At 46.5% G+C, this 25,379-nt stretch overlaps 1 protein-coding gene across 1 annotated transcript; it reads right to left on the bottom strand.

The window, feature by feature from the left end:
- Positions 1 to 1,232: 1,232 nt before the first annotated feature.
- On the bottom strand, positions 1,233 to 14,222 carry LOC308461680 (carbonic anhydrase 4-like). The gene is made up of 9 exons (XM_080978799.1): positions 14,060 to 14,222; positions 11,927 to 12,011; positions 10,732 to 10,761; positions 9,527 to 9,691; positions 6,300 to 6,445; positions 3,969 to 4,058; positions 3,712 to 3,784; positions 3,433 to 3,614; positions 1,233 to 1,617 (listed from the first exon to the last, which is right to left on the bottom strand). The coding sequence occupies exons 2-9, from the start codon at positions 12,000 to 12,002 to the stop codon at positions 1,429 to 1,431; spliced, it is 951 nt and encodes a 316-aa protein (XP_080834925.1). The 5' UTR covers positions 12,003 to 12,011; positions 14,060 to 14,222; the 3' UTR covers positions 1,233 to 1,428.
- Between the last annotated feature and the right edge of the window lie 11,157 nt (positions 14,223 to 25,379).

The raw sequence follows: 25,379 nt of genomic DNA, 5'->3' as shown, positions 1-25,379 counted from the left end.
CCCGCTAGACGAAAGGGTTTTCCGTTTTTCAATGCGCTTCGCAGGACGAATTTCCCTATGGGCTTGCTTCGCAAGACGAAAATGTCTTGCGAGTCTTGAGATTTTTTTCGCTTTTTTCCCCTTTTTTCTAAGCCGCTAAGCCACTAATAGCCTTTTAGCCGCTAAGCCGCTAAGCCTTTAATAGCCGCTAAGCCGCTAATAGGGTTGCTTCGCAAGACGAAAAAACCGCTAGACGAAGAGACTTGCGGAACGGATTAATTTCATCTTGCGAGGCACCACTGTAAATGCACTTCAGTAATTCTAGACTTAACTGATTTAAAAAATCTGTTTTACAATTTTCTAGCTGTCATGGCAAGGCACCAATGATGGCACTTCCCCCCACCCACCCACCCACCCACCCAACTCACCAAGAATGCTTCACTCTGAGCAATTATGGAACTGGAAGGGACCACAAGGGTCATCTAGTCCAACCCCCTGCAACTCAGGAACCTAGCAAGGACCCGCTGTCCTCAGAGTGATGCCTGAGGATGGGCCAAGCGCTTTGGAGAGCCCTGCATAGCCACAAGATCCTTGCTGTGGGGGCTGGGAAGGTGTTAATTCACTGTTTCCTAGACCCAGTACCCGATGCAATTGCTTCGATTTTCCTCATGATAGGGCCAGATTTGAATTTGAACTCGTGTCTCCCTGGTCCTTTGTCCAACTGTGTACCCACTATGCCTCTAACCACAGTGGCTTAATACGTATATAGGAGGACACCATGCCGCCACCACATTTTCCACACAAGTAGTACAGTCTCTGGGGAGTCCTATATGGCTATCCCCAAGTTTTTCCTTGGCCTGAGGTAATTTTCCTCTCCATGATGGGCAGAAGCACCCTGAGAACAGTAGACCAGACTGCGAGGCAACCAACCAGGAATTAATATCTGGTTAAACTGAAGCAACTCTTGGTGTACATGATGTTTTGGCAAAATGTTTCAGCATTTGCATGTTAAAGAAATAAAAGAATAAGCTGCCTTCCTCACTACTGGCGGGACATAGGAACGCCTCCATTTTGTGTGGGGAAGGGCCAGGGGGACAAATCACAGTCAACTCCTAAAACCTGGGCTCAGTTTCTGTCAAAACACCACAGCACAATTACTCTTCACCTGAAATCTCATGAGTTTCTTCTCTCTACTGAGTGTGAGTACAAATCGAGTAAATCTAAGTTTAATAAAAGAAAACCAGCCATGTGTGTGTGTGTGGTAATAGAGGTAGTTTTAATTTTTCTAAGAAATACCTCATATGTGTCGTCATCAAGAGGGGAGGGGGAAGGGAGAGAATATGGTCTCCCTTATGAAACACACCACATTGAGAAATTATTAATTATTGGGTCAGGAGATGGAACTCCCTGCATAGCTCAGATCTTTCAAGCAGAAGAAAACAGTGGCCATCAGTCCTTGCAATCCACACACTCTTTGGCCCCAAAACGATTGCCAGGGCATTGTGCCGGATCATACTCATTTAGGTCGAAGGCACTGATCCTTCGGTAGTTCAATGGTTGCACAGGACGGTAATTATCCTGCATACGCCGATTTTCTTGTTTGGTGGTAAAAAAGAGCGAGTTGGTGAATTTCTTCACCTAGAAGGGAGAAAAACAGGAGAAATGGGAGGAGGAGGAAGAGAAAAGGAGAGTAGCTCATACAAGCTCAAGAAATCCATGCAGCAAAAGGACCAGTGTCAAATGTCTAAAGTCGAACTTGAGTGCCTGGGGATCGAGGTGGCCTTCCGCCATGAAAGCTCTCTCCAAACGACTGTGAAAGGAGACACTGCCTACTGACCTAGAAGTTTCCGTTGCTGTTGCCAAGCCCAGATCTGTAAAGATTCTGTGTGGCCTCCTTGGAAGGTAAACCCTAACTCTAAGGAAACCCTTGTGCAGGAAGGACCCAACCTAGCCCGCTCACCGAAGCATTTCTGGAGATTTTGAGGTGTGCAAAGGAGCTCCCCAGAATCCCTTATAGCACCTCACCAGGGGACTTCCCTGGGGACCATGCTCATTCTTTGGAGAATGTGGCTCAGCAAGGTCATAGATAATCTGGGCTGCTAGTAAACTTAGTTGACATCCACACTGGATGTGCATGGCTTCCACCAGAGAATCTTGAGGACTAGTCTATTAAAGGGTGCAAATAATTGTAGCTCTGCAAGGTGTAAACTACAGCCCCCAGGATTCTTTGGGGGAAGCTGTGTATTTTTGAATGTGTGTCAGATGTGCTTTAAATGTGTGGTGCAGATGCGCCCCACTATTGTGTGAGGCACTGGTGGGGCAGGACACATGAGAGTCTCAAACCAGGACTCCAACTGGGCCCCAGCACCTCACTATCTGTGCTACCTAGCGTCACATTGTTCCTGCCACAAACCTTGCAGGCTGAGGTGTGTTTCTCAAAGGTACCTCCTAAGGGGATGCCCCACCACTTACCTGACAGAGCCCTCAGTCAGCTGGTCTCACAGACCAATCACGTTCCACCAGGCCCAACAAGGGCAAGGTGTGGAACTAGGAGGCCAACTCTGAGCAGGCCCTGTCTTACTTGTATGAGGAGAATCCTGTCAGGCTAAAACACCTGCTTCTCTTCCTCTACATTGTTCCCTTTGGAATTTGACCCCCTGCCTTTCTGTCTTGGGTTACACTCTTGGCCTTTGGCTCTTCTGATGCCTGAGTCCTCAACCCTTTCCCACCTTGGACCATGTAATTCACCTTAACCCCTATCAAGATGAGAGCTGACTTCTCAAGGAAACCTGATTGCTTGGAGCTGGAACTCCTTACGAACTCTGAAATATTGTGTCCCTTTTGTAAGGGACTTTGGGATAGTACCATCTGATTTTACATCCTTATGAACTAACTAACTGATCACCTTCCACAACGATCTACAAAATATAATAAAAACAGCAAAAATGGTTAGGAAGCAGCATAAAAAAAACCAACAACCCAGAAATCAGTTTAAAAACTATATGAAATGGACAGTCATGGCAGAGACCTATTCGCCCAGCTGGGAAAGCTTGTTGAAACACAAACAGCCTCATCTTTTCCCCCAGAAAGTGCATATAATGGGCACCTGCTTCTGGTCAACAGAGGACTTTGTTCCACAGAGGAGGGGCTGCCACAAATAAAACCCTGCTCCAAGTTATTGTGGAGCAGGCGTCGAATTCCTTTGGGACTTGAAAGAGAAATTCTCCTGCAGCATGCAGTGACCTATTTGGGGTCGGGGATCTGAACGTGAGGGTGTTGTTTGTGGTGGCGATCTTGTGATCCATGTCTGTTTCCTAAGAACCCACGAATCAAAACGCCTAGGCCTCAGTCCGCTCTGACCCCAGCAGGCTCCATTCTGTGAACCTAATGATTCAATCCCTCCAGCTGCCGCCACCCCCACCCTTCCTCAAAGAATAGATGACACCCACTCACCACATAGGGATGCACCTTGATGACCTTAGGAAAGACAAACCAGGTCACAGCTTCAGAGCAGTTGGGAGTGGTGAGGGAGCCCTGGTAGCGATAATACTTGTCCGTAATTTTAACGGTGTCTCTACCTCCTGGTCTCAATAAGTCCGAAAGAGAAAATTCCCCATTCAGTGGCATAGAGTTACCTGGGGAAAGACAAGAAAGGTGAGAGGCCTGGTAGAAAGAAAGATCCATTCATTTTCTAAGAAACGGAGGCAGGGTGGGGGAATGGGGGAACCTCACCTTTTTCTGGGATTTTGTGCAGGCTACTAGCCAGAAAATTCCATACACCGTCCAAAGGAGCCTCAAAGGACTTCTGCGGGGACACGAAAGGTAATGGCATACATTACAGGCAATTATCTCTATAAGCTTCTTGGTCTCCTCCATTCCAGAGGGCTGAGCTCTAAGCAGCCCACAACAGTCCCCAGGGGGTTCAGGGGCTCCTGTACCAATCCAGCCTTTGACTGCACAAGCATGGGCCACTCTGTGCTGTTCCTCACCTGTATGAAGAATCCCAGGACAACGAATCCCTCTGGGTCCTTCGCCGCTTCTTTGGCGCTTATGCCATTTTTAGTGTGAACAACGTGGAGCTGGTGCAAGAGAAGGGAAAAGAAAGGGAAGGAAAAGTGAGAACAGTGTTTCTAAATTATGCCAGAGAGAGAGCGGGAGCAAGATTCTTGGATTTAGTTCAGTGGGTAACAGTGAACTATCTTGCTGGCCGCTCTGGATAAGAGGATGCTAGACTAGACTAGATGTGTCTTTGGTTCAATCCATCAGGGCTCTACTGAGTGCAAAGCAGATTCCCTACGGCTGAGCCACACGCCTTCCACGTAAACTCAGGCATCCTTGGAGTGCTGTGGCTCCCTTTGGAGACGCGAGCTATGATTAGCAGTTGTGCTGCCTCCTCTGGGAGTCAGTCTGCTCCCAAAGTGCTCTGCTTGCATATTTGGCGTGGGTTTGAAAGCAGCACCAGATACAACCCCATAAATCTCCAGGATGCTCTCTCATCCAAAAACAACTAAACTCTGCATTGCCCATAGATTTATCACTGCTGTCAAGAGCACTTACAGCTGGTTATTATATTGTATCCTCCTTTTCAGAAAAGCAATAGATTGCCCCAAGCCCTTGAAAAATAAGTAGCTATGTGTATTTTTTTAATCTGGCTGTTGTGTTCTGTAAGAGCTGCTTCAGATTATCGGAGCATTCATCCCTATTTGCTTGCACCAGTTAAACTATGCCAGGTCTTTTATTGAGCATGATTTTTGATTTGTTTACGGGGTGGTTTGATGATAATGAGTGTTCATCCTGCAACTCGATTTCCTTGTGAGGTGTTTACATGCCTTTCCCTTAATTATTAATTCATCCCACACTTTTCAATGCATTCCCTGTCACATCCCAAAGTACAAAACATCTGCTAGAAAGGGAATTGCTGTGTTAAAATGACAAAGTATTGCTTTAATCCACTTCAACTGTGCAAACCTAAATTCTAGGATGCACTTGAATCCCTCCTGCATGATACTGATAGCCCAAAGTAAGGTTACCAGACGTCCCCGTTTCCCGGGGACAGTCCCCAGATTTACAAATCAGTTCCCTGACAAAATCCACTGAATTCGACTGAAGTTGAAAAGTGACCCCGGATTCATAGAAAAAAAGCTGATAACCTTAACCCAAAGGCACCCTTACTCCCCCAGCTAGCCTAGGAGCTGTGACATCATATGTTTGCAAGCACGCTGGCTGCTGAAGAGGAAGGTCTGCCCTGGAATGTTTGCCTTTTTTGCTCAGTGTTTCTCAGTATTGGATAGGGAGATACAGTATATAAACAAGTGAGAGCCCAGAGTTTCCAGGAGCCTTAACTGCAGCCTTAGTGGAATTCTTAAAAAGTGAGCAAGTGTGGGCTAACCTTTGCTTGATGCAACATTGCATAACCTTCCTGCAAACTAATCAAAATGAGCGCTCATCAATAAACAGTCAATATCATCTAACCTCCCCACGAACTTATTGGAAACAATTCAAGACGAAGGCTCAATAAACTAGCCATCTGGCAGTGGCAGACCTTGGGGTCTCAATTTTCAGTGACACCCTGTGCGACACCAAAATTCAGTGACCCTTCGCCTTTTGTGCTCCATTCCAAATCATAGCTGCAGCGTCCCCTGCAGCATCTCTGAGGCTCCGCGCCCAAACCAGTCTGCATCTGGAAGTGGCCAAGATCTAAACGGCTTCAGTCCAGTGTACCTGAAGGAGCGTCTCCACCTCCATCATTCTGCCCGGACACTGAGGTCCAGCGCCGAGGGCCTTCTGGTGGTTCCCTCGCTGCGAGAAGCCAAGTTACAGGGAACCAGGCAGAGGGCCTTCTCGGTAGTGGCACCCGCCCTGTGGAACGCCCTCCCACCAGATGTCAAAGAGAAAAATAACCAAACTTTTAGAAGACATCTGAAGGCAGCCCTATTTGTATTTTAGTGTTTTGTTGAAAGCCACCCAGAGTGGCTGGGAAAACCCAGCCAGATGGGTGGGGTATAAATAATAAATTATTATTATTATTATTATTATTATTATTATTATTATTATTATTTTAAAAAAGCACAGCCTGAACACCAGAGAGCGGAAAACAACATTTATAGGTCCAGGGCAGCAGAACAATAATATTTGGGCTAAAATGCTCAGCTGTTGTGGACTGCAGCTCCCATCAGCTCCAGCCAGCATGGTCAACTGTGGGGGTTGATGGGAGTTGTAGTCCACAAATGTCCACAGGGCACCACCAGGCTGGCTACCCTAGTCTGCCCATTTGTTGCTCACTCTCACCGCTGCTTCCTCTGCTCTCCCAGATGGCTCACCTCCATTGAGTAGTGCCGGCCATTAATGGCATGTTCTGAGCCTGCATGGTGGTTGGTGCCAAAGTGGAAGTGGAAGGACTTCAGGTGGTACTTAGCCGGGAGGCTGGGGCTGGAAACAGTGGCTCCTTCCTTCATCTCAACATCAGCTGCAATGGATCCAAGAAACAAAGCAAGCGTTGAGTTGCGATGGCTCCTTTGATTTCAAAAAAGAATAATAACGTTTCCAGGATTCCCACCATCAGCGAGGCAAAATGCTGAAGCAGAGTTGGCACCGAGACTGGTCCATTGTTAAGAGATGGACCAGTAGTCAGAACGGTGTGGTCAAAAAATATCAGACTAGGTGGCTGTGTGTGTGCTCTATACATTTAAAACACATTTCCACTCCCCGAGAATCCTGGGAGCTGTAGTTTGCAAAGGGTGCTGGGAATTCATAGAATCATAGAACTGTAGAGTTGGAAGGGACCCAAAGGGCCTTCTAGTCCAACCCCCTGCGATGCAGTAATAAATTGTAGTTCAGAATTGTAGTTCTGTACAAGTTAAGCTACAGTTCCCAGGATTCTTGAAGGAGGAGCAAATGCACATTAAATGTATTGTGCGTATGCATGTGATGTTTGGGAAGGCAGGTCTGTTAGGGAGTCATTCATCCAGAAACAGGGAAAAGATTCCAGAACAGTTGTCTATAAGTGGGAGTGGCACTCTGAGCACGTGCAGCTTCAGCTGGAAGTGCCAATCAAAGGAGAACTTTCGTTTTCGCTTTTTGCAGACGACTGAGCAACAAATGCTGTCTGCAAACTGATGCGTCATGACTGCCGATAGATTGTGTCTGCCTAGGTCGTTCCCAAAAAGGAAGAGGGACTGAAGCTTAAGTATGCTGTTACAGCTATTGCTATAATGATTGTAAATAGTGCTATCGTGATGCATTTATGACCAGTCAAGCAGTAAATCACTTGACTGAGTTTTACAGCGTCTGTGGGTGTTTCATCTCAAAGTGTAACTTCAGTTGCTGACCACTGCTTCCAGAAATGCTGCTAAATGGACGAAAGCTGCTAACGAGATGCCTACACATGAGTATTCTCATGCAGCAAAAGTGTGATGGACTGTGACCTTTAATAAGGTCTCCACTGAATATCTAAAATCAGGGGCAGGGGAACTTTCTAGCCCAGCAATCTAGATCTTTCTGTCTCCACCACTCCGTCAGCCAACTCTGCCATCATAATGACATCTGGTGATTGACAAGTGGGTGATACCACCCACCTGTCAAAGTTTGCCTGTGGGAGTGGGGGAGGAGAGATAGTAACCGTGCAGGATTCAGGTAAGCAAACAAGCAGGATTGAACTCCAAGTGCATCAGCTGATAGGCATGGGGTTCAGTCCTTCTTTCTGTAGGACTTAGGGATGTGAAAGAATTCTCCCCCTCCCCCAAAGAGCCAATCTAGTCATATGTCAGTTATGGGACAGGTAGACATCAGGGGCATGGCAGGTGGGTGCGATTAAGAGAAAATGGCCTTGTGGACCAAATGCCTAAAATGTATTTTGGAAGGGGGCAATTTGGAGGGAAGAAGGTGGGGGGGGGATGAGTGAGCTTATCCTTTCACCCCATCCACCACTTTCCTCGCTCAGCTGCTTTCCCCCCTTCCCTCCCCCAGCTTGGTTTTGCTCTGTGTTGATAGGACAGTCTAGTTCTGCAGCGGCTTAAGTAGTTCTGTGACGTCTTTCGATTTAGGAAATCATCAAAGCTTATTTTTCAAGTCTCCTGAATTTGTAGTTGTGCATTTGCTGATGCAGTGATCCTACGAAGGGCCAAACTCCTTTTCTTGGCAAATGGTTTTATCTGCATCTTAGATTATGTACAGACGGTTTAATAACACCAGTTGTTCGCTGCCCTTTAACTGATGGCAGGCTATAAAGAAGAGAGACAGGAACCTCTGTACGTCATAGACAGAGTACATGTCAACTTCTCTCTCCCTGGGGCCAGTTTACCTATGAGATTTTCCTTACCCAATATATTCTTGCTCAACCCCTTTGATATTCAGCACTGGCCATGTTACTAGGGGCTGGATGACACCCATTCTGCACTTGTGAGGAATCTATAATTTAGTGTGGCAGCCCCCACACTTGCGAACACCCTGACTACAGTGGTACCTCGAGTTAAGTACTTAATTCGTTTCGGAGGTCCGTTCTTAACCTGAAACTGCTCTTAACCTGAAGCACCACTTTAGCTAATGGGGCCTCCTGCTGCTGCTGCCGCCTCGCCGCCGGAGCACAATTTCTGTTCTCATCCTGAAGCAAAGTTCTTAACCCGAGGTACTATTTCTGGGTTAGCAGAGTGTGTAACCTGAAGCGTCTGTAGACTGAAGCATATGTAACCCAAGGTACCACTGTATTGACATCAGGCAGGTGCTATCACTGTACACGTTTTGGAGAATGCTAAAACCTTTTTCCATTTAGACAAGACTACCCAGATATGTGGGGAATCGGGTGGCGCTGTGGTCTAAACCACTGAGCCTCTTGGGCTTGCTGATCAGAAGGTTGGCAGTTCGAATCCATGCAACGGGGTGAGCTCCTATTGCTTGGTCTCAGCTCCTGCCAACCTAGCAGTTCGAAAGCACACCAAAAGTACAAGTAGATCAATAGGTACCGCTCTGGTGGGAAGGTAAATAGTGTTTCCGTGCGCTGCTCTGGTGTCAGTGTTCCTTTACGCCAGAAGTGGCTTAGTCGTGCTGGCCACATGACCCAGAAAAACTGTCTGCGGAGCGGACAAATGATGGCTCCCTCAGCCTGTAAAGCGAGATGAGTGCCGCAACCCCAGAGTCGTTCAAGACTGGACTTAACTGTCAGGGGTCCCTTTACCTTTACCTTTTTACCTTTTTACTCAGATATGTAGAATGCCGCCATGCATTTTAAAATCTGTTTTCATCTTATCGTTGCTTTAAAAGACTTGGCGGAGCCCATTTAACCGGTGGCAGCAACCTTCCAATCCACCACCCTCCAGATGTCTGGGATCCCCACTCCCATCAGCCCAACAACTTGGCCAATAGTCAGTGGTGATGGATGCTGTAGTCTAGCAATGCCGCTATCTGGGTCTCTCCACTGTGTTGAAGCATAGCTGTGAAGCCAGCAGCTCCCATGGAGACACAGAGAATAACGCACCTGCGGTCAGAGTCCCAATTTCAAGACCCCTCCCAATGCCTTCCACATTGCCTGCCGTTGCTTGTCGCCTATACTTACGGTAGTCCCCTTTGTTCAAAAGCTCTCTTGGCCTCCAACGGTCCTCATAGCCGGACAATGTCAAGGGACCCAGACAGGAATCAGGCTGTGTATACTTGGTGACAATGTTGATGGGAGACTGCTTCTTGCCATTGCACTGGCCCAGGCGTCTCCATGTAAGGGGGCCTAGGGAGAGGGAGGCAGAAGCAGGTGTGGAGCCAGCGAGGAAGAGGAGGAGCCCAAGGCAAAATTGAGTATTGCCTTCCCTTTGGACAAGACCGCTTATCGAAGCAGAAAGGGTGACTGTTGGCCTTCCAGCACCATATACACACGCACTATATTGATTAATCTGGGAGTCACGACCTGATCCTGCACACCCAGTCTTCCACAGCAACCAGCATCTTCACTCCAACCATAATTGTGGACTGAAGTTGCAAGGGTGGGGAAGAATTTGCTCTTCTGGGAATTGGGAAGGGTATCATTCTAAGGAAGGGCTGGGGAACTGGTTTTAACCTCAGGTTGAAGGTGTCACTAAAACAAAAACATTTTCTTCCTTCATCCTAGCAGGAGTTTCTGGAATCCTACCAAACTGAGCAGGGTTTGACCCCCCCCCCCAATTGTCGGCTGACGAGCAAGGGGTTAAATCCTGCTGCTCTGGCTGTGCACACCTCTTCGCTGCTGGAACAAGATTTAACCCCGCCCTCCTGAGAAGGTGTCCTCCCACCCATGCAGGATTTAACCCCGCCCTATCAAGTGATGTCAGCTGGTGGGCGGCTGGGAAGATGGCTTTGTGGGTCAAACTCCAGCTTCTGGCCGGCAAGGATTGGCCAATGGGCTGGAGGTTCCCCATTCCTGGCCTAAACTCTAATTTGGATTGAACAACTGCTCAAATTCCTACCCATTTGTCCCACTTCAATATGAAAAACTTGGAACTGTCAATAGGGAACCAGGAACCAATTGGGAATTTCAAACTGGCATTATTGAATTGGTGGCCTAGTTTGTGCTGAGGCCTCTTTCAGGCTGAATATGGCTCAGCCCAGCTTCCTGCCTAGCAGATTAAACAGGCTGCTCTGTGGGCATGAGAGTTTGAAGCCCCATTAGAGAGGCCTGCTACCCTTTCTGTGCCTCAGCGATCGAACCGCACTACTGGAGAGAAATAGTCTTTACTTCTTACACTGGGAGATACTGAGCTTGTGGATGAAACCACGGAATGCTGTTTTGCTTACCACAGCTTGGCTTGTCATAGCACCATTTCTCTGTAGGAGAAAGAGAGAAGTGTTAGCAGATGGGAGTCCGTAGAGAAAAGAAGCCCGAGAACACTTTACTGAAAAAGAACAACAACAGAGGTTTTGTCTTTCTCAGTACAAGCCTTATACTTAGCAGGAAGACATTCAACCAGGCACACAGAGAGGAAAACTCCCTCCAAACTACACAGCCAATCAGAGTATGTGCTACCTCAGTGAATATATTGCAATTCTGCTTGGTTACTAAGCAACACCTCCACCCATCACCCTCTTGGCTAGTTGACTTTAACATTAATATAATTGACCCTTAAACTACAAACTGAATGACCCCTGCACTTCAAACAAGAAGGACAGAAATTTTGTATTATATTAGAGACTTGAGAATATTGCACACACATCTTTCTGCCTTATTTCCGTCTATAAGGCAAGAGAAGACCGGGGCTGTCTGTTGTTGCCACTGTATGAGGCGCTCAGCTTCACCCAACTTCCTGGCCCCCATTACAGCCATTTCTTACCTCCACTTTTTCCTGCTCTACTCACAGAGACAGAGGAGGATGGGGGAGAATTTCATTTCGTTAGTATTTTTATCTGAAACCCCACCCCCCCTTAATTGCATTTTCCATAATAGTAAGTGAGCTGGAACACAACTAGCTTTCTACATTCACACCTCTCTGAATTTTGTAATGCAATTCTCCAGACAAATAATGTGGAGAAAAATGAGTATGTTGGGGAGAAAGCATGGATCAAAATGCATTGGTTTCCTGTCCTTTCTCTGGTTTAACAAGAGATGATAAGATTGCAGAACCCAGTAAATCCCCAAGGACTGATGGAACACTTTCTTCCATGAAACTAATCCGAAACTCTGGCCCCATGAGCCAAAGAAATGAGCCCTGGACTCTGTGAACCTTCAGTCTCTGACCAGAGTCCCGTTAACACCACATCCGCACCATACATTTAAAGTAGTCTGATATCACTTCCCCCAAAGAATTCTGGGAGAATTCAGTCATGGCCTCCCCCAAAGAATTCTGGGAGCTGTGGTTTGTTATGCATAATGAGAGTCACAAGGAGGCCCCTTATCCTGAGCTACAATTCTCAGAGCAGTTTAACCATCAAATCCTTCTTCCCGGGGAATTCTGCGCTCCAGAATTTACCGTCGTACTTTGCCGCAGAGGCTTACCTTCACAGCTAACATAGGATCCTCCCAAGAGCAGCAACATCAATAGATGTGTGATTGGTTTCAGTGTGGGAGCCATGATTGCTACCTGCGCAGAGAGGGCATGTTAGCAAAAGACTTCTCCCACTCAGCCTTGTCCAACCCTCAGCACCAAAGCAGTGCAGGCGCCAGCCCCGTTCACAGTCACTTTCCTCGGCTATGTGATCAGTGTCACAATTTAGCATAAGAGCAGCCCTACTGGATGAGGCCCAAGGTCCACCTAGTCCAGCATCTTGTTTTCACAATGGCCAACTAGATGCCTCTGGGAAGCCCAGAAATGCAACAGGACCTCTCCCTCCCCACGTGTGATTCCTAGTGGCTGGTAGGCAGAGGCACAACATCTTCAATAGTGGAGGGGGAGCACTGTCCAGGGGTGGACTTTGGCTTCTCGAATTTCAGTGGCGCCCTGCGTGACACTAAAATTCAGGACCCTCTCCACCCCATCCGCCTCTCACGCTCCGTTCTACATCATTGTTGTTGTGCTAGCACCCAGTGCAACCGCAACAGTTGTGCCATCCCAAATCCACCTCTGCCTTGTCTGCCTCCACTTGGAATTTTCAGAACTCTGATGCCCAACTATGAGCCAGCTTATCTAAGGCAGAACAATTGTCTTAGATCGACACCAGCCCATGCATGAAGTCTCTCATCCATTTACTTATCACCAGGATCTCCTATGTGCTAATTAGCTCAACAGCAATTAACTTCAAATTTCACAACATCAAATTTTGAAAGCGGAAGGTTAAAGGGAACAAAAGGCATTCGCGTAATATTTCCATATGCCCTTATGCAACTTGGAGCGGCCTGAGGGGAAGTTTGGGTAGGATCCTTGTTGAGTTATCAGCCTGGGTGCTCCTGGCTGATCAGGGGATCACAGAGCTGCTATATTATTATTATTATTATTATTATTATTATTATTACTACTACTACTACTACTAGATTACCCCTGCTTTTCAGCCATGATTGGTTCCCAAAGTGACCTACAGCAATTAAACAACATATAAGAAGATACCAAGGCTGGATCTAGACACATCAAAGATGCTTTTCAGTTTAAACTGTTGTAAATTGAAACAGGGAAAAACGGGACTCCACGTTGCCATCTTGGTGGCACGACGTTATATTGCACATGCAATGTACCGTATTTTTTGCTCTATAAGACTCACTTTTTCCCTCCTAAAAAGTAAGGGGAAATGTTTGTGCATCTTATGGAGCGAATGCAGGCTGCGCAGCTATCCCAGAAGCCAGAACAGCAAGAGGGATTGCTGCTTTCACTGCATAGCGATCCCTCTTGCTGTTCTGGCGTCTGAGATTCAGAATATTTTTTTTCTTGTTTTCCTCCTCCAAAACTAGGTGCGTCTTGTGGTCTGGTGCATCTTATAGAGTGAAAAATACAGTATACAAATCAATTTAGAGCTGAGTCCCCAATATAAAATATTGAGAGCACATTGAGTACAGAACCATAGGAAGGGACCCTGAGCATAGTATTTTACTGTGTATAGTATTTTACTCTGACACTGTCAATTGATGGCATTATCTAGGTTCCAGGAGCCTTCCTCCAGAAGGAAGGTGGAGGGAGGAGATGCGGAGAGAATCAGGGCTTGGCTGGAGCTGAAGAAGGCATCTCACAAGAGCAACCTCTTCATTGATCTACACCAAGAATGGGGAACCTGCAACCCTCCAGAAATGTTGCTGGACTTTAACTGTCGTAATCCCCAACCATTAATTACACTGACTGGGGCTGATGGAGTTGGACGATGACTGGAGGGACACAGGCGTCCCATCCCTCATCTACAGCCCTGTATGGCTTCTAGTCAGAGAACAGCATTTGGGAGACACCAAAAGGTCCTCCCGTCTGGCCCTACCCAAGGGCAGCAGCATAATATACCCACCCACAACACATACGCAACCAGGCTGTGCAAGCTTCTAGACCCCATTGTGCCACAAGCTGAAGGCTGGGGACTGAAGAGAGGCACAGACCAGGAGATCTCATTATGACAGACAACAGACGAGGAGGAATTAGCAACACACACACATCTTGCAGATCCTAGAGATTCTCCTGCCCTTGATCTCTACTCCAGGAGAATGCCTCCCCGTTCTTACCTTCTGTACCAGAGTCGCCCTGCGTTGTTGCCGAATCCTCTGGGAGTTGCTTCTTTCCAGAGATGTACTACTTCAATTATGGGCCCCTCCCCACGGAGGAGGGGAGCAGTGGGTGAGAAAGATGGGTCACCCAAGGGTGGCAATTGGACACACCCTGTAGCACAAGAGATACCTAGTTGAGGACAAGACAGATAGGCACTCAAGAAGAGGTGCCAAGTGCGGTGATGAACAGGTTGACAATGTACTCTATGTGCACTTTGCATACGGCAAGGAAGTCATCATATATAAAATTAGGTGGCTGGTCATCTGATTTTTTAATTGAGAAATCTCTCTCGAAATCTCTCTCTCTCTCTCTCTCTCTCTCTCTCTCTCTCTCTCTCTCTGACATGTCATCTTTGACATTTTGTTTTTAATTACAGTGGTGCCTCGCAAGACGAAATTAATCCGTTCCGCGAGAGTCTTCGTCTAGCGGTTTTTTCGTCTTGCGAAGCAACCCTATTAGCGGCTTAACGGATTAGCGCTATTAGCGGTTTAGCGGCTATTAAAGGCTTAAAGGCTTAGCGGATTAGCTGCTAAAAGGCTATTAAAGGCTATTAAAGGCTTAGCGGATTAGATAAAGGGGGGGGGAGCAAAAAAAAAATCTCAAGACTCGCAAGACATTTTCGTCTTGCGAAGCAAGCCCATAGGGAAATTCGTCCTGCGAAGCAACTCAAAAACGGAAAACCCTTTCGTCTAGCGGGTTTTCCGTCTTGCGAGGCATTCGTCTTGCGGGGCACCACTGTAGTTTGAGACTTCAGAATATAGAACATTCCCTATCAGGGTCATCTGCTTAGTGCAGGTGCGATCTGTTCCATTGTCATCAAGTGGGAAAGTGCTGGTATTAGGAAGGATGGTCCTGCTTTACCATGAAGTATCGTGAAGCAGCGGGACGCGAGTGGCACTGTGGGTTAAACCACAGAGCCTAGGGCTTGCTGATCAGAAGGTCAGCAGTTCGAATCCCTGGGACGGGGTGAGCGCCCATTGCTCTGTCCCTGCTCCTGCCAACCTAGCAGTTCGAAAGCACATCAAAGTGCAAGTAGATAAATAGGTACCGCTCCAGTGGGAAGGTAAACGGCGTTTCCGTGCGCTGCTCTGGTTCACCAGAAGTGGCTTAGTCATGCTGACCACATGACCCAGAAGCTTTACGCCGGCTCCCTCGGCCAATAAAGTGAGATGAGCATCACAACCCCAGAGTCGGTCACGACTGGACCTAATGGTCAGGGGTCCCTTTACCTTTACCTATCGTGAAGCAGCAGTTTGGGCCAACAGGAGACTCCATTTCCCTGCTCTCCTTCACCCTTTTCAGTTTGAAGCAGCAGGGTCTGTTTAGCTTTTTATACTTGGGTGGTTTGACGTTTTGAGATATGTTAAAGGACTATTTGTTCTCCGTTTTTTAAACCAAAGTCGGCTCGGGTGCATTAAACCCTCTTTAAAGTGCCACTGAATGGCTGAGACAGGGCCATACCTCTGAGGTCAGAGCATCTGCGCCGCATACAGAAGGCCCCAGATTCAATCCCTGGTGTCTCTAGGCAGGGCTGGAAAAGATCCCTGCCTGAAATCCTGGAGATCCACTAGCTAGTCAGTGCAAACAATCCTGACCTAGACGGACCGGTAGTCTGACTTTGTATAAAGGTAGCTTATTATGTAGGAGAGACTGGAACAAGGGCAGAAGTTGGGCCTACAGTGAGCTACGGCAGCTGCCTCAGGCACAAAGACAGATCTTTGACATTTGTTCCAATCCAGTAGTAAACCGTGTGTTTTCCTGGGGGAAGCAGCGGGACAAAAGAAATCCCTCTTGGGCTCATGCCTAGCAATCACAAGACAAAAGAAGAAGAAATCAGGGGACAAAGGGAAGTGTGGATGAGCCCTAATTAATTTATTATCTGTCGGCTTTTTGGTGCTTGCTAAAGGCGCTCCTCTTTCGAGGAGCAAAGGGAGATCTTTATGCCAGATGCTATCTGTATTGGGTTTGAATTAATTTTATATATGCACTATTGTTGTCTTAAACTCTCTCTCTCTCTCTCTCTCTCTCTCTCTCTCTGTGTGTGTGTGTGTGTGTGTGTGAGAGAGAGAGAGAGAGAGCGAGAGAGAGAGAGGGAGAGAAAGAAAGAAAGAAAGAAAGAAAGAAAGAAAGAAAGAAAGAAAGAAAGAAAGAAAATGAGTGAATCGGTGTGTATCTCACCAGCAGGTCCCAGGGCGGGTTACAGCCATTTAAAACTCAGAACTAAACATTTAAATATGCCCCTTCCCTAAGCCCTTTGCATCTTGCCTACCATTTCAGACAATAACAAGCATTGTGGCTTTCTTTCCCTTCCCTGCTTCTCTTAAAAAACCAGCACTTGACAACCAGAGGAAATTCCAGGGCCACCTGTTTAAAACAAAAGGCAGAACCCCAAACCTCAGGGCGCCATCAGCCTAAGCCTCCTCATTATGCTTTAATAACCGGGACTTTACGGGAAACATTGGCGGAGAGAATGCAACCCCAAATACGTCCTCAAGTGCAAACCACCCACACAAACACTCAGTGTTTGCACACAGTGGCAATTCTACAGCAGAGCACCCAAGGAGGAAGGAAGAATCTGCTAAATCTTTCCTGGATGAGATTGTGTTGTGCCATTCCTGGCAGTTGCAAAGGCTGATTGCCAGGGATTATGAAGGATTAGACCTTGGAACCTGCTTTCTATGCTCAGGGCACCAACGTGAAATACAAGAATTTGAGCGTGTGATGTGTCTTTCCCATAAACATCCCATGCCATCCACACCATTAACCAAAGTGAGGACCCACCTCAGGTCAAGCTGAGAGCCAGTGGTGGGTCCCAACACACCCACTGAAGCCCAGTGATCTGGAGGAAAACAAGACCCCCACACGTTAGAGGGTATGACTTTCCCATAGACATGAACCCCACTATTTTCAGTTTCCTTCCATTTCTATTTCCCAGTCTTAAATTCAGTTCTTCACATTTCCACATTGCGAATGCATTTTTAAAAGTCTTCATGAAAATTTGTCAGTATGTTTTGCATGCAATGTTTCCTAATACACACAATTTTGACAAATACAATAGCGGGTTATTTTCACTATTACAGCCACACTTTCCCCTAGCAGATGCATTTTGTACATGCATTTGCTTGGGTGGAGAATTGCACTGCAAAACTTGGAAAAGTGAAAATTTCAAAGGGTGAGTGTGTTCCAGTTTGCATGTCGTTTCAGAAAGTGTGACTTAGAAAAATTTGCAGTTAAATATGAACTGTATCAAATGGCACCCCTCTCCCCACTGTTGGATCAGTATCCTTTTTGTTTTAGCACAGCTCCTGTGCCTTGTACAGAAGGATACGACAAAAGTTCAACAGGATCAGTTTTTTCCACCATAGAGATGCAATTACAGTGTAAATGCAGTTGGAGACGAAAAGGAAACTTGACCTGTTGCATTTCTGCCTGTTTTTCAGTTCCCTAAAGGCACAAGAGCCAAGCAAGGGGGTGGAAGCTGGCAACCTTACATGCGTACCAGTTTTAATTAGCGTTGGCTCAGCACATCCTGTGGTCGAATCACAAACCTACCACATTAACCTTAATTCATTTGTTTCAGTCACAAGCCATAACAAATTGCACATGGGTTCAAAATGTGATGTTAAAACAAAATGTTCCGTTGGGAAACTTTTCATAACTTTTCATAAGGGATACAAAAGTAAATCTATTGTGACAAAAATTGTGAAACCATATGGCACAGTGTACGTGTTGCTCCAAATGACACTAGAAAACATGTCTACACATTTTGTGCCATTTTTAGCTGGTGGGAATATAAAGATGGCCACTTTTTGAGTAACCTCTTCATTATCTGAAAGCAAACAAACCTAGTGGGGTGTTTTTACAAGTCTGACCATTTCAAACTTGTCATTTTAACAGCCCAGGGAGCAAAGCATTCTAAACATGTTCATTTATAATACAACTAAGCAGGAACTGCAGATTCCTTCCCCACAAATACAAAGCCTCAAATTATTATTATTCTGATATCCATCCTCTAACACAATAGGTATTTGTTGCAGTCTGAGAGGATGAGAGCATTTCTTAAGGAAAACTTATTGAAACCATGCTTGAACAACCAGGGGGCTGCCATAGTATTAATCCAGAGAGATCATCATTCTCATCTATTTCTTATACCCAGAACATCTGACTGGGTTGCCCTAGCCACGCTGGGCGCCCTCCAACAAAAATACAGGAAAACAATAACAACAACAACAACAACAACAACAACAACCATTTAAAGCTTCCTGAAACAGGGCTGCCTTCAGACGTCTATGAAAAATTATATAGCCATTTAACTTTATGACATCTCCTGGGAGGGCATTCCACAGGATGGGTGCGATTACCAAAAAGGCCTTCTGTCTGATTCCAGATTAAGGGTCTGGAAAGCAAGCCTTATGAGGAACAGTTGAAGGAACTGGGTTGTTTAGCCTGGAAAAGAGGAGAGTGAGAGGAGGTACGATAGATGTCTTCAAATATCTTAAGAGATGGAGCAAACTTGTTTTCTCCTGCTCTGGAGTGTAGGTGACGAACCAATGGCTTCAAGTTACAAGAAAGGAGATTCTGACTAAACATCAGGAAGAACATTTTGACAGGAAGAGCTGTTGGACAATGGAACTGTCTTCCTCGGGAGGTTGTGAACTCCTTCCTTGAAGCTGGATCTCTCTGACACCTTCTTACTAATCCCTGACGCCACCCCCACCATCTGCTGCCTGGAGCAACCACTGCACTTTCCCTAATGGTAGGGCTGGCCCTGTGGTTCAGATCTGGAATAACCACGGTGCTACAAAGTATCATACATTCTCTGAAACAATCCTTCCACCTTTGTGGTCTGGCTGAAGAAGATTGCTCAGGAAGGTGAGCAAAATGCTGAGTTTTAGCCGGGAGGAATGGCTGCCATTTCAGTTGCCCAGCTGGAAGGCGAGAGATCTGCCTACCTGTCATGGCCCAACAGCTGCCCTGATTCTGCCTCACCCCTATGCCCTCGCCAGCCTGCAGCTCACCCACCTTAACCAACAGGTAGTTCTGTCCACAACTGCCTATGGGAGCCTCTCTAAGGGCACCCAAAATAGCAAGAAATGAAGCTGGAAGCAGCAGCACTGAAGGAAGAGCCACACTTAAGTTTTAAAAGACATATTAAGACCATATAGAGTTACGGTGGTACCTCGGGTTACATACATTTCAGGTCACATACACTTCAGGTTACAGACTCAGCTAACCCAGAAATAGTACCTCGGGTTAAAAACTTTGCTTCAGGATGAGAACAGAAATTGTGCTCCATCAGCACGGAGGCAGCAGGAGGCCCCATTAGCTAAAGTGGTGCTTCAGGTTAAGAACAGTTTCAGGTTAAGAACGGACCTCCGGAACGAATTAAGTACTTAACCTGAGGTACCACTGTACAGACCATGCGCTTAAAGCAGAGGTTTTATTGCTGCTATATTTATTGCAGGTTCTTTGGAATCCCTTGTGAGAAAACGAGGGTCAAAATATCATTCACCCAAATCAACGCACCAGACGGCTATTAAAAGTCATGGGATCCAGGAAGCTTTGAGGCCAAAACTACGTGCAATGCTGTGCCAGCTTCACCTTAATGTTTATACTGTACGTTATTATCGCTTCAGGCCTTCTGGCGCTAAAGACTGGTACTAGAATCAGGGATGAGGCCTGCCCAGCAGGTCCTGGTTCCAATCAGTAGTGCAGCGCCAAATTTAGAAGTGCGGGGTCAGAAGTGCCACACCCCATCTAAGATTATACAATCTTATAATTATATAATAGCAACAATAATTAGGGGTGTATTGCAAGATCAGATCTTCATGTGTTGCCTTTCAGCTAGCTCTATTACTTCCTGTGCACCTACAGAAAACTGGAATGCTCCAAAATCATGGATAGTCCTTCCGGATAGTCCGAAACTTCATTTCCCACAAAGTTCCATTCATTTTCCAGGGTTCCTAAACGCTTCGTTTTGGAGCTTACAGTGGCTCCCCTTTCATGTTGATTGGGCAGCTCTGGGGGAGAGGAACCCTGCTGCAGAAATAGTAATGGGTCTCTGACACCAGACCACTATACCACTGGTACCGCTTAATCCCATTTAATTTAATCCATTTAATTTAGAGCCTCTGGGGGTTTCGAACAATGGAGACGCAGAGTTTATGTGTTTTCAAGGAGAGAAAGAAGTTCTTCTGGTAACAACAGAGAATGGTGTTCATGATCACGATTGCTGGCATTTGTCAGCAGATCAGGAAGAGAAGTGCAGCAAAGCAAGTGTGCACAGAGGTATGGATGGGAAATAAATTCAGTTCGGATTTAATGAAAATTCACACTTTCTGAAACAATGGGATCGCCCACACTTCCATTTGTCCCATGCTTTCTAGGTACAAGTTTGAGATGTTTTTCTTTTGTCCTGCCTCTTTCCCTTGGAAAACCCGCTGTCTACTGCTGAATCGGAACAAATGTCCCTCAGGATTGACATTTGTTCTGATTCAAAAGTAATCAATGGGTGGCAGGATGAAAGAAAAACCTCTCAAATTGGTGCCTAGAAAGTATGGTACAAACAAGTGTGGATGAGCCTAATATGCAAACTGAAACAGGTGTCCTCTGCACTTTGCATCTTGAAATCTCATGATGCAATTCTCCAGCCAAATAATGCGTGCAAATTTGTGTGATACGGGAAAGGATGAATTAAAATGTATAGATCTGCAAAAAATAACACATATAAATCCATTCTGCTATGGGAAAATGCTTGCCAAAACATGAATAACTGTCAGGCTTCGGGGAATCGTCTTCCTCCCCCGTGGCCGTAAATGAGCAGATCAGACGAAAGGGAATTCTTACCAATTAGTTTCTTTAATAAACACAGCGAAGGACAAAAGAAAGCATCTTCCCAGAATGGCGGTTTGGTCTGACAATATCAGACCAAACAGGAAATAGAATGTGTGTTTTAGGAAAAATTGCATTCATATTTGCTCATGAGGACTTCACCACAACAGATGCAGAAATGCAGGGAATTTTTAAGACTGGAGGGGGGGAAATAAGCAACAGAGAAAATGAAATTGACAGATCTGTCCATCCCTACACAAAGGAAAACAAAAGCTCAGGGAGACCACCACTTGCTGTGTGGGGCAAAGGGATCTAGTGGCTCTCAGCAGATTGGATAGGAGCATGAGCAGGCTCCTCAGGCATCCTTGTCAGAGAGTAGGTCACTCACCCGCCACCTTTTTTGAGAGCCCACACCCTGAACTTTGGAGAGCAATTACAGTTGCTGCACACGTTGCAATCAAGAGCTTTAAATTCCCCTTCTGAGGGAGTGCCAGCAGGAAGGCAGATTCTTGATGAGATGCCATGAAGCCTGGCCGGGCAAATGCCAGACAAAATTGCCAGTATGTTCCATCATTTTGCAATTTTCAACTGGACCACATTGCCAACTGCAAAGGTATACCAAGGAGAGCAAAAACCACGTCAGTCTTCCAAAGCATCTTATATTTGCCCCTACAAAGTCTACAAAGTTGGGGGGGAATGGGTTCAGGCTTGGCTCTGGCAAAAAAAAACCCCACCTCCAATCCTCAGATAATAATTCACATGCTCAGAGAGAGAACAGGGAATGACAGTAAGGATGTGGGTGGCACTGAGCCTCTTGGACTTGCTGATAAGAGAGTTGGCTGTTCGAATCCCCATGACGGAGTGAGCTCCCATTGCTCCATCCCAGCTCCTGCCAACCTAGCAATTTGAAAGCATACCAGTGTAAGTAGACAAAAAGGTATCACTGCAGCGGGAAGGTAATCAGGGATTCCGTGCGCTCTGGCTTTTGTCACAGTGTCCCGTTGCACCAGAAGTGGTTTAGTCATGCTGGCCACATGACCCAGAAAGTGGTCTGCAGACAAACACCGGCTCCCTCGGCCTGAAAGTGAGATGAGCGCCACACCCCATAGTCGCCTTTGACTGGACTTAACCGTCCAGGGCTCCTTTACCTTTTTACCTTTCTGGGGGTCAACAGTGGTATGGGCCTCAGCAACTGCCCAAAGATGCCTACCTCTGGTGCCAATCTTGCCAGTCCTCCCTTCCTGCTAGGCTTCTTCTTCCCACCACACACAGGATTTCATTCAAAAATAAATTTCAAAACAAAGGATTGTAAAAGACAAGGGCACATGATGCAGCCTCTGTTGATTTTCTATATTGCGAATCCAGAATGACGTGTTCCCATGCTTCCCTCAGTTTTTGCAAAGCATACTTTCGCTAAGGTGTGATGGGTGCAGAAAATGTTTAGTCTCAGATCCACATGATGCATTAGTAATAACTAACTGAAGTTACACCAAGTTCAATGGCACTAAAGAGCGACTAACTTCCTCCGGATACAACTCAATTTACTGAAGCATATACTCTTCTAAGTCTTAAAGCCAAAATAGATATTGTTGTGAGGTGAGGTTTTTTTTTTTTTTTTGAGGGGATTAGGACGTATGCCTGAGTCCCTTCTAACTCCTGAATTCAGCAAGGGCTAAAATCTAAACAGAGGATTCAGTTGCTGGAATAGCCAGGCCAACTTCTTGGTGAGTTTAGCTCCTAAGTGTGGGTCAGTATGGTAACAAAGGAAGCATAGGTGCCAACCCCCTAGGGCCCTGGGTGCCCAAGCACCCACAAAATTCCCCATGAAGGGGCCGGGCACCCACAGATTTCAGGGCCATGCACGCTTTATGGCACCCACAGTTGCAGGGCCAAGTTGGCACTCCTGAGAGGAAGTGGATTTGACACAGGGGGCAAGGGGATGGGCCCTCTCCCTCACTCAGCTAGTAGAGTGAGAAGGGCAAGAACCAAAGTTATGTGTGCAAGAGCTGGGTGGGTGCCTGAGAGTGAGAGCTGTGCCTGATTTCTGCTGGAATCCAAGGCTGTAGCTATGGGAAAAGCAAGACCTTCTGGGGTGTTAATGCTGTGAGCCGCTCCATCATAGGCTCAGGTTGTATATAGTTGTAAATAAACCATATATCTTAAAGACACCACCGTCTCCGCCGTGCCTCATTCCAAAGAAAGCAAATGCTGGGTAATCGCCTGGAATCCTGCACCACTCAGGAGACTGGGGTGGTGTGAAACACTATGATATTTGACGCATATGTTACCCTTGTACTGTTGTCGCTTTCAAAGGAATCTGCCTTATCCTGAGTCAGACCATCGAGGTCAGTATTGTCTGCACAAATAGCAGCTCTCCCGGTTTCAGGCATGAAACCTCACCCAAGCCCACCTGGAGATGCCAGGAACTGAACCTGGGACCTTCTGATTACTACGCAGATGCCCTGCTGCTGAGCTATAGCCCTTCTTCTAAATAAATGGCTAGAGGGGAAGGGGGAATAAGATGAGGGTGGGGAGATTTAATAATTTGCCCCCACCTTCTGCCTGCTATTTGCAGTAGAAGAAAAGCTCCCATTGGTGAATAGCTGACATGGAGGTTTGGATTCCAGCTGGGACCACGGTGAGGTCAAGGCGTTAGAGAGCAACCCCTGCTATGTTACAGCCCTGATCCAGCTTCTCCCCACCCCAACTGTTTAAAAACTCATTAATATTCCATTTTTAGCTCATGTTTCATATTCTCATTATTCTTTAATGCAAGAATCAAATTTACTCATTGATTAAAAAAAATATCCACATAAAGCCAGCGGAGGTGATTATAATAACCTATAATTTTTAAAGTTGCACCAAGAGACATATTTATTTGAGGGGGGGGGGAGTTCTTGATGTGATCTCAAAAAAGTTTATAATCTGCTATGCCTGCCCTGTAGGGTTTATTTAGTTTGGAAATGGTGAGTAATTAACCTTAGGGCACAGCCAACTGTATTTTAATTAAATCTGCCCTTTCTTGCTTGGGAGGGAAGGAGGGAAAGAAGTGTATGAACTTGCCAGCGTGGAGAACAGAGTCTTAGAAGTATGGAGGTGAAAGGGGTCGTCAGCTGGAGGAAGCCAGGTTGCAACCCTAAAGCGGTTAGTAACCAACCTGTACCTAACACAATCCAGACTGCAACATGCCAAGGGGAAAAGGCAGAGGCGCTGGCTGCTTCCAGACAACCTGCCTATTGAGCATTCGCCCTGCTTTCTTTGCAAGGAGGTTAGACATTGGCCATTTTTTGAGCATTCTGCTCAGTGGCATCTGACGGTGCCAGTGTGACCATGAGGCAAAGTGAGGTCTCCACCTCAGGCAGTAGATGCTGTGGTAGGCATAGGCAAACTCTGGCCCTCCAGATGTTTGGGACCACAGTTCCCATCGTCCCTGACCACTGGTCCTGTTAGCTAGGGATGATGGGAATTGTAGTCCCAAACATCTGGAGGGCCAGAGTTTGCCTAGGCCTGTGCTGTGGGGTTGGCAGGCACTGTTCCCCCTGTGCCTTCTAACATGCATAGGATCGCAAAGCAGAAACAATTAATCATGGATAAATGCACCCAGAAGAAGAAGAAACTGTGGGGACCAACATGTGAATAAACCCCTTAAGTACCTACCACTTCTTTGGGTTTCAGGGGCTGATGGGAGTTGTAGTCCAGCAACATCAGGAGGGCCAAAAGTTTCCCATACATACTTTAAAGCCAACTCTGTGCATGTTCAGGGGTGCCTTTATGGGCACCACTTTCTACCCTGCTGTGAAATGTATCGGGCTGGCCCTGCTGACCATCTGAATATTAAGTATACTTTCTCCCTACGTTCCAATTTGTCATATTCGTATGCAAATTGATGAAGCAGTGGGTCAGCTAGCACTAAGTCAATCCACTGAAATGTCTTTAATCAAGCTGGGTTGGTAAAACCTGTATGAGCTCGACAGAAGGATGGGGTGGTTTAAAAAAAAAAAAAAAACATTGACAGCAGAAAACCAGAATAAATTGACAGCCTGTTGTTCTCCGAAAGGCCAATTTAAAATCTTGTTCTGAGAATAAGCATTAGCAGGGAGGTGCTTTTCCGGTGGCATCTCTCAATTCTGGAGCTACCACAAGAAAAGTGAGGGAAACACAAACGACAACTTTCAGAGCCACGCTCCCTGTGGGCCAACTCCTTCCCGCTCCCTCGCGCCTCCTTGCCTCGGTCTCCCTTTTCATCTCCCGTCTCAGCCAAAGCTACCTGACGCCAGGCTAGTCGGGAGTGTGATGCAGGACCTGGTCTCCCTGACACAAGGCCAACAGGGTTCCTGCATTATTCATTGGCGCGGTGTGTCGAACTCTTCATAATTCATCAGTGTGTTAGTTACATTCAGGAGAAAGACACGTCTAAGAGGGCACAGAAAGGAGAAGCCTGGCAAA

This window comes from Podarcis pityusensis (assembly GCF_964106645.2).
Source record: "Podarcis pityusensis genome assembly, chromosome: 13".
NCBI lineage: Eukaryota > Metazoa > Chordata > Lepidosauria > Squamata > Lacertidae > Podarcis > Podarcis pityusensis.
The sequence above is the reverse complement of the archived record's forward strand: the minus strand, read 5'-3'. Positions and strand labels throughout refer to the sequence as shown.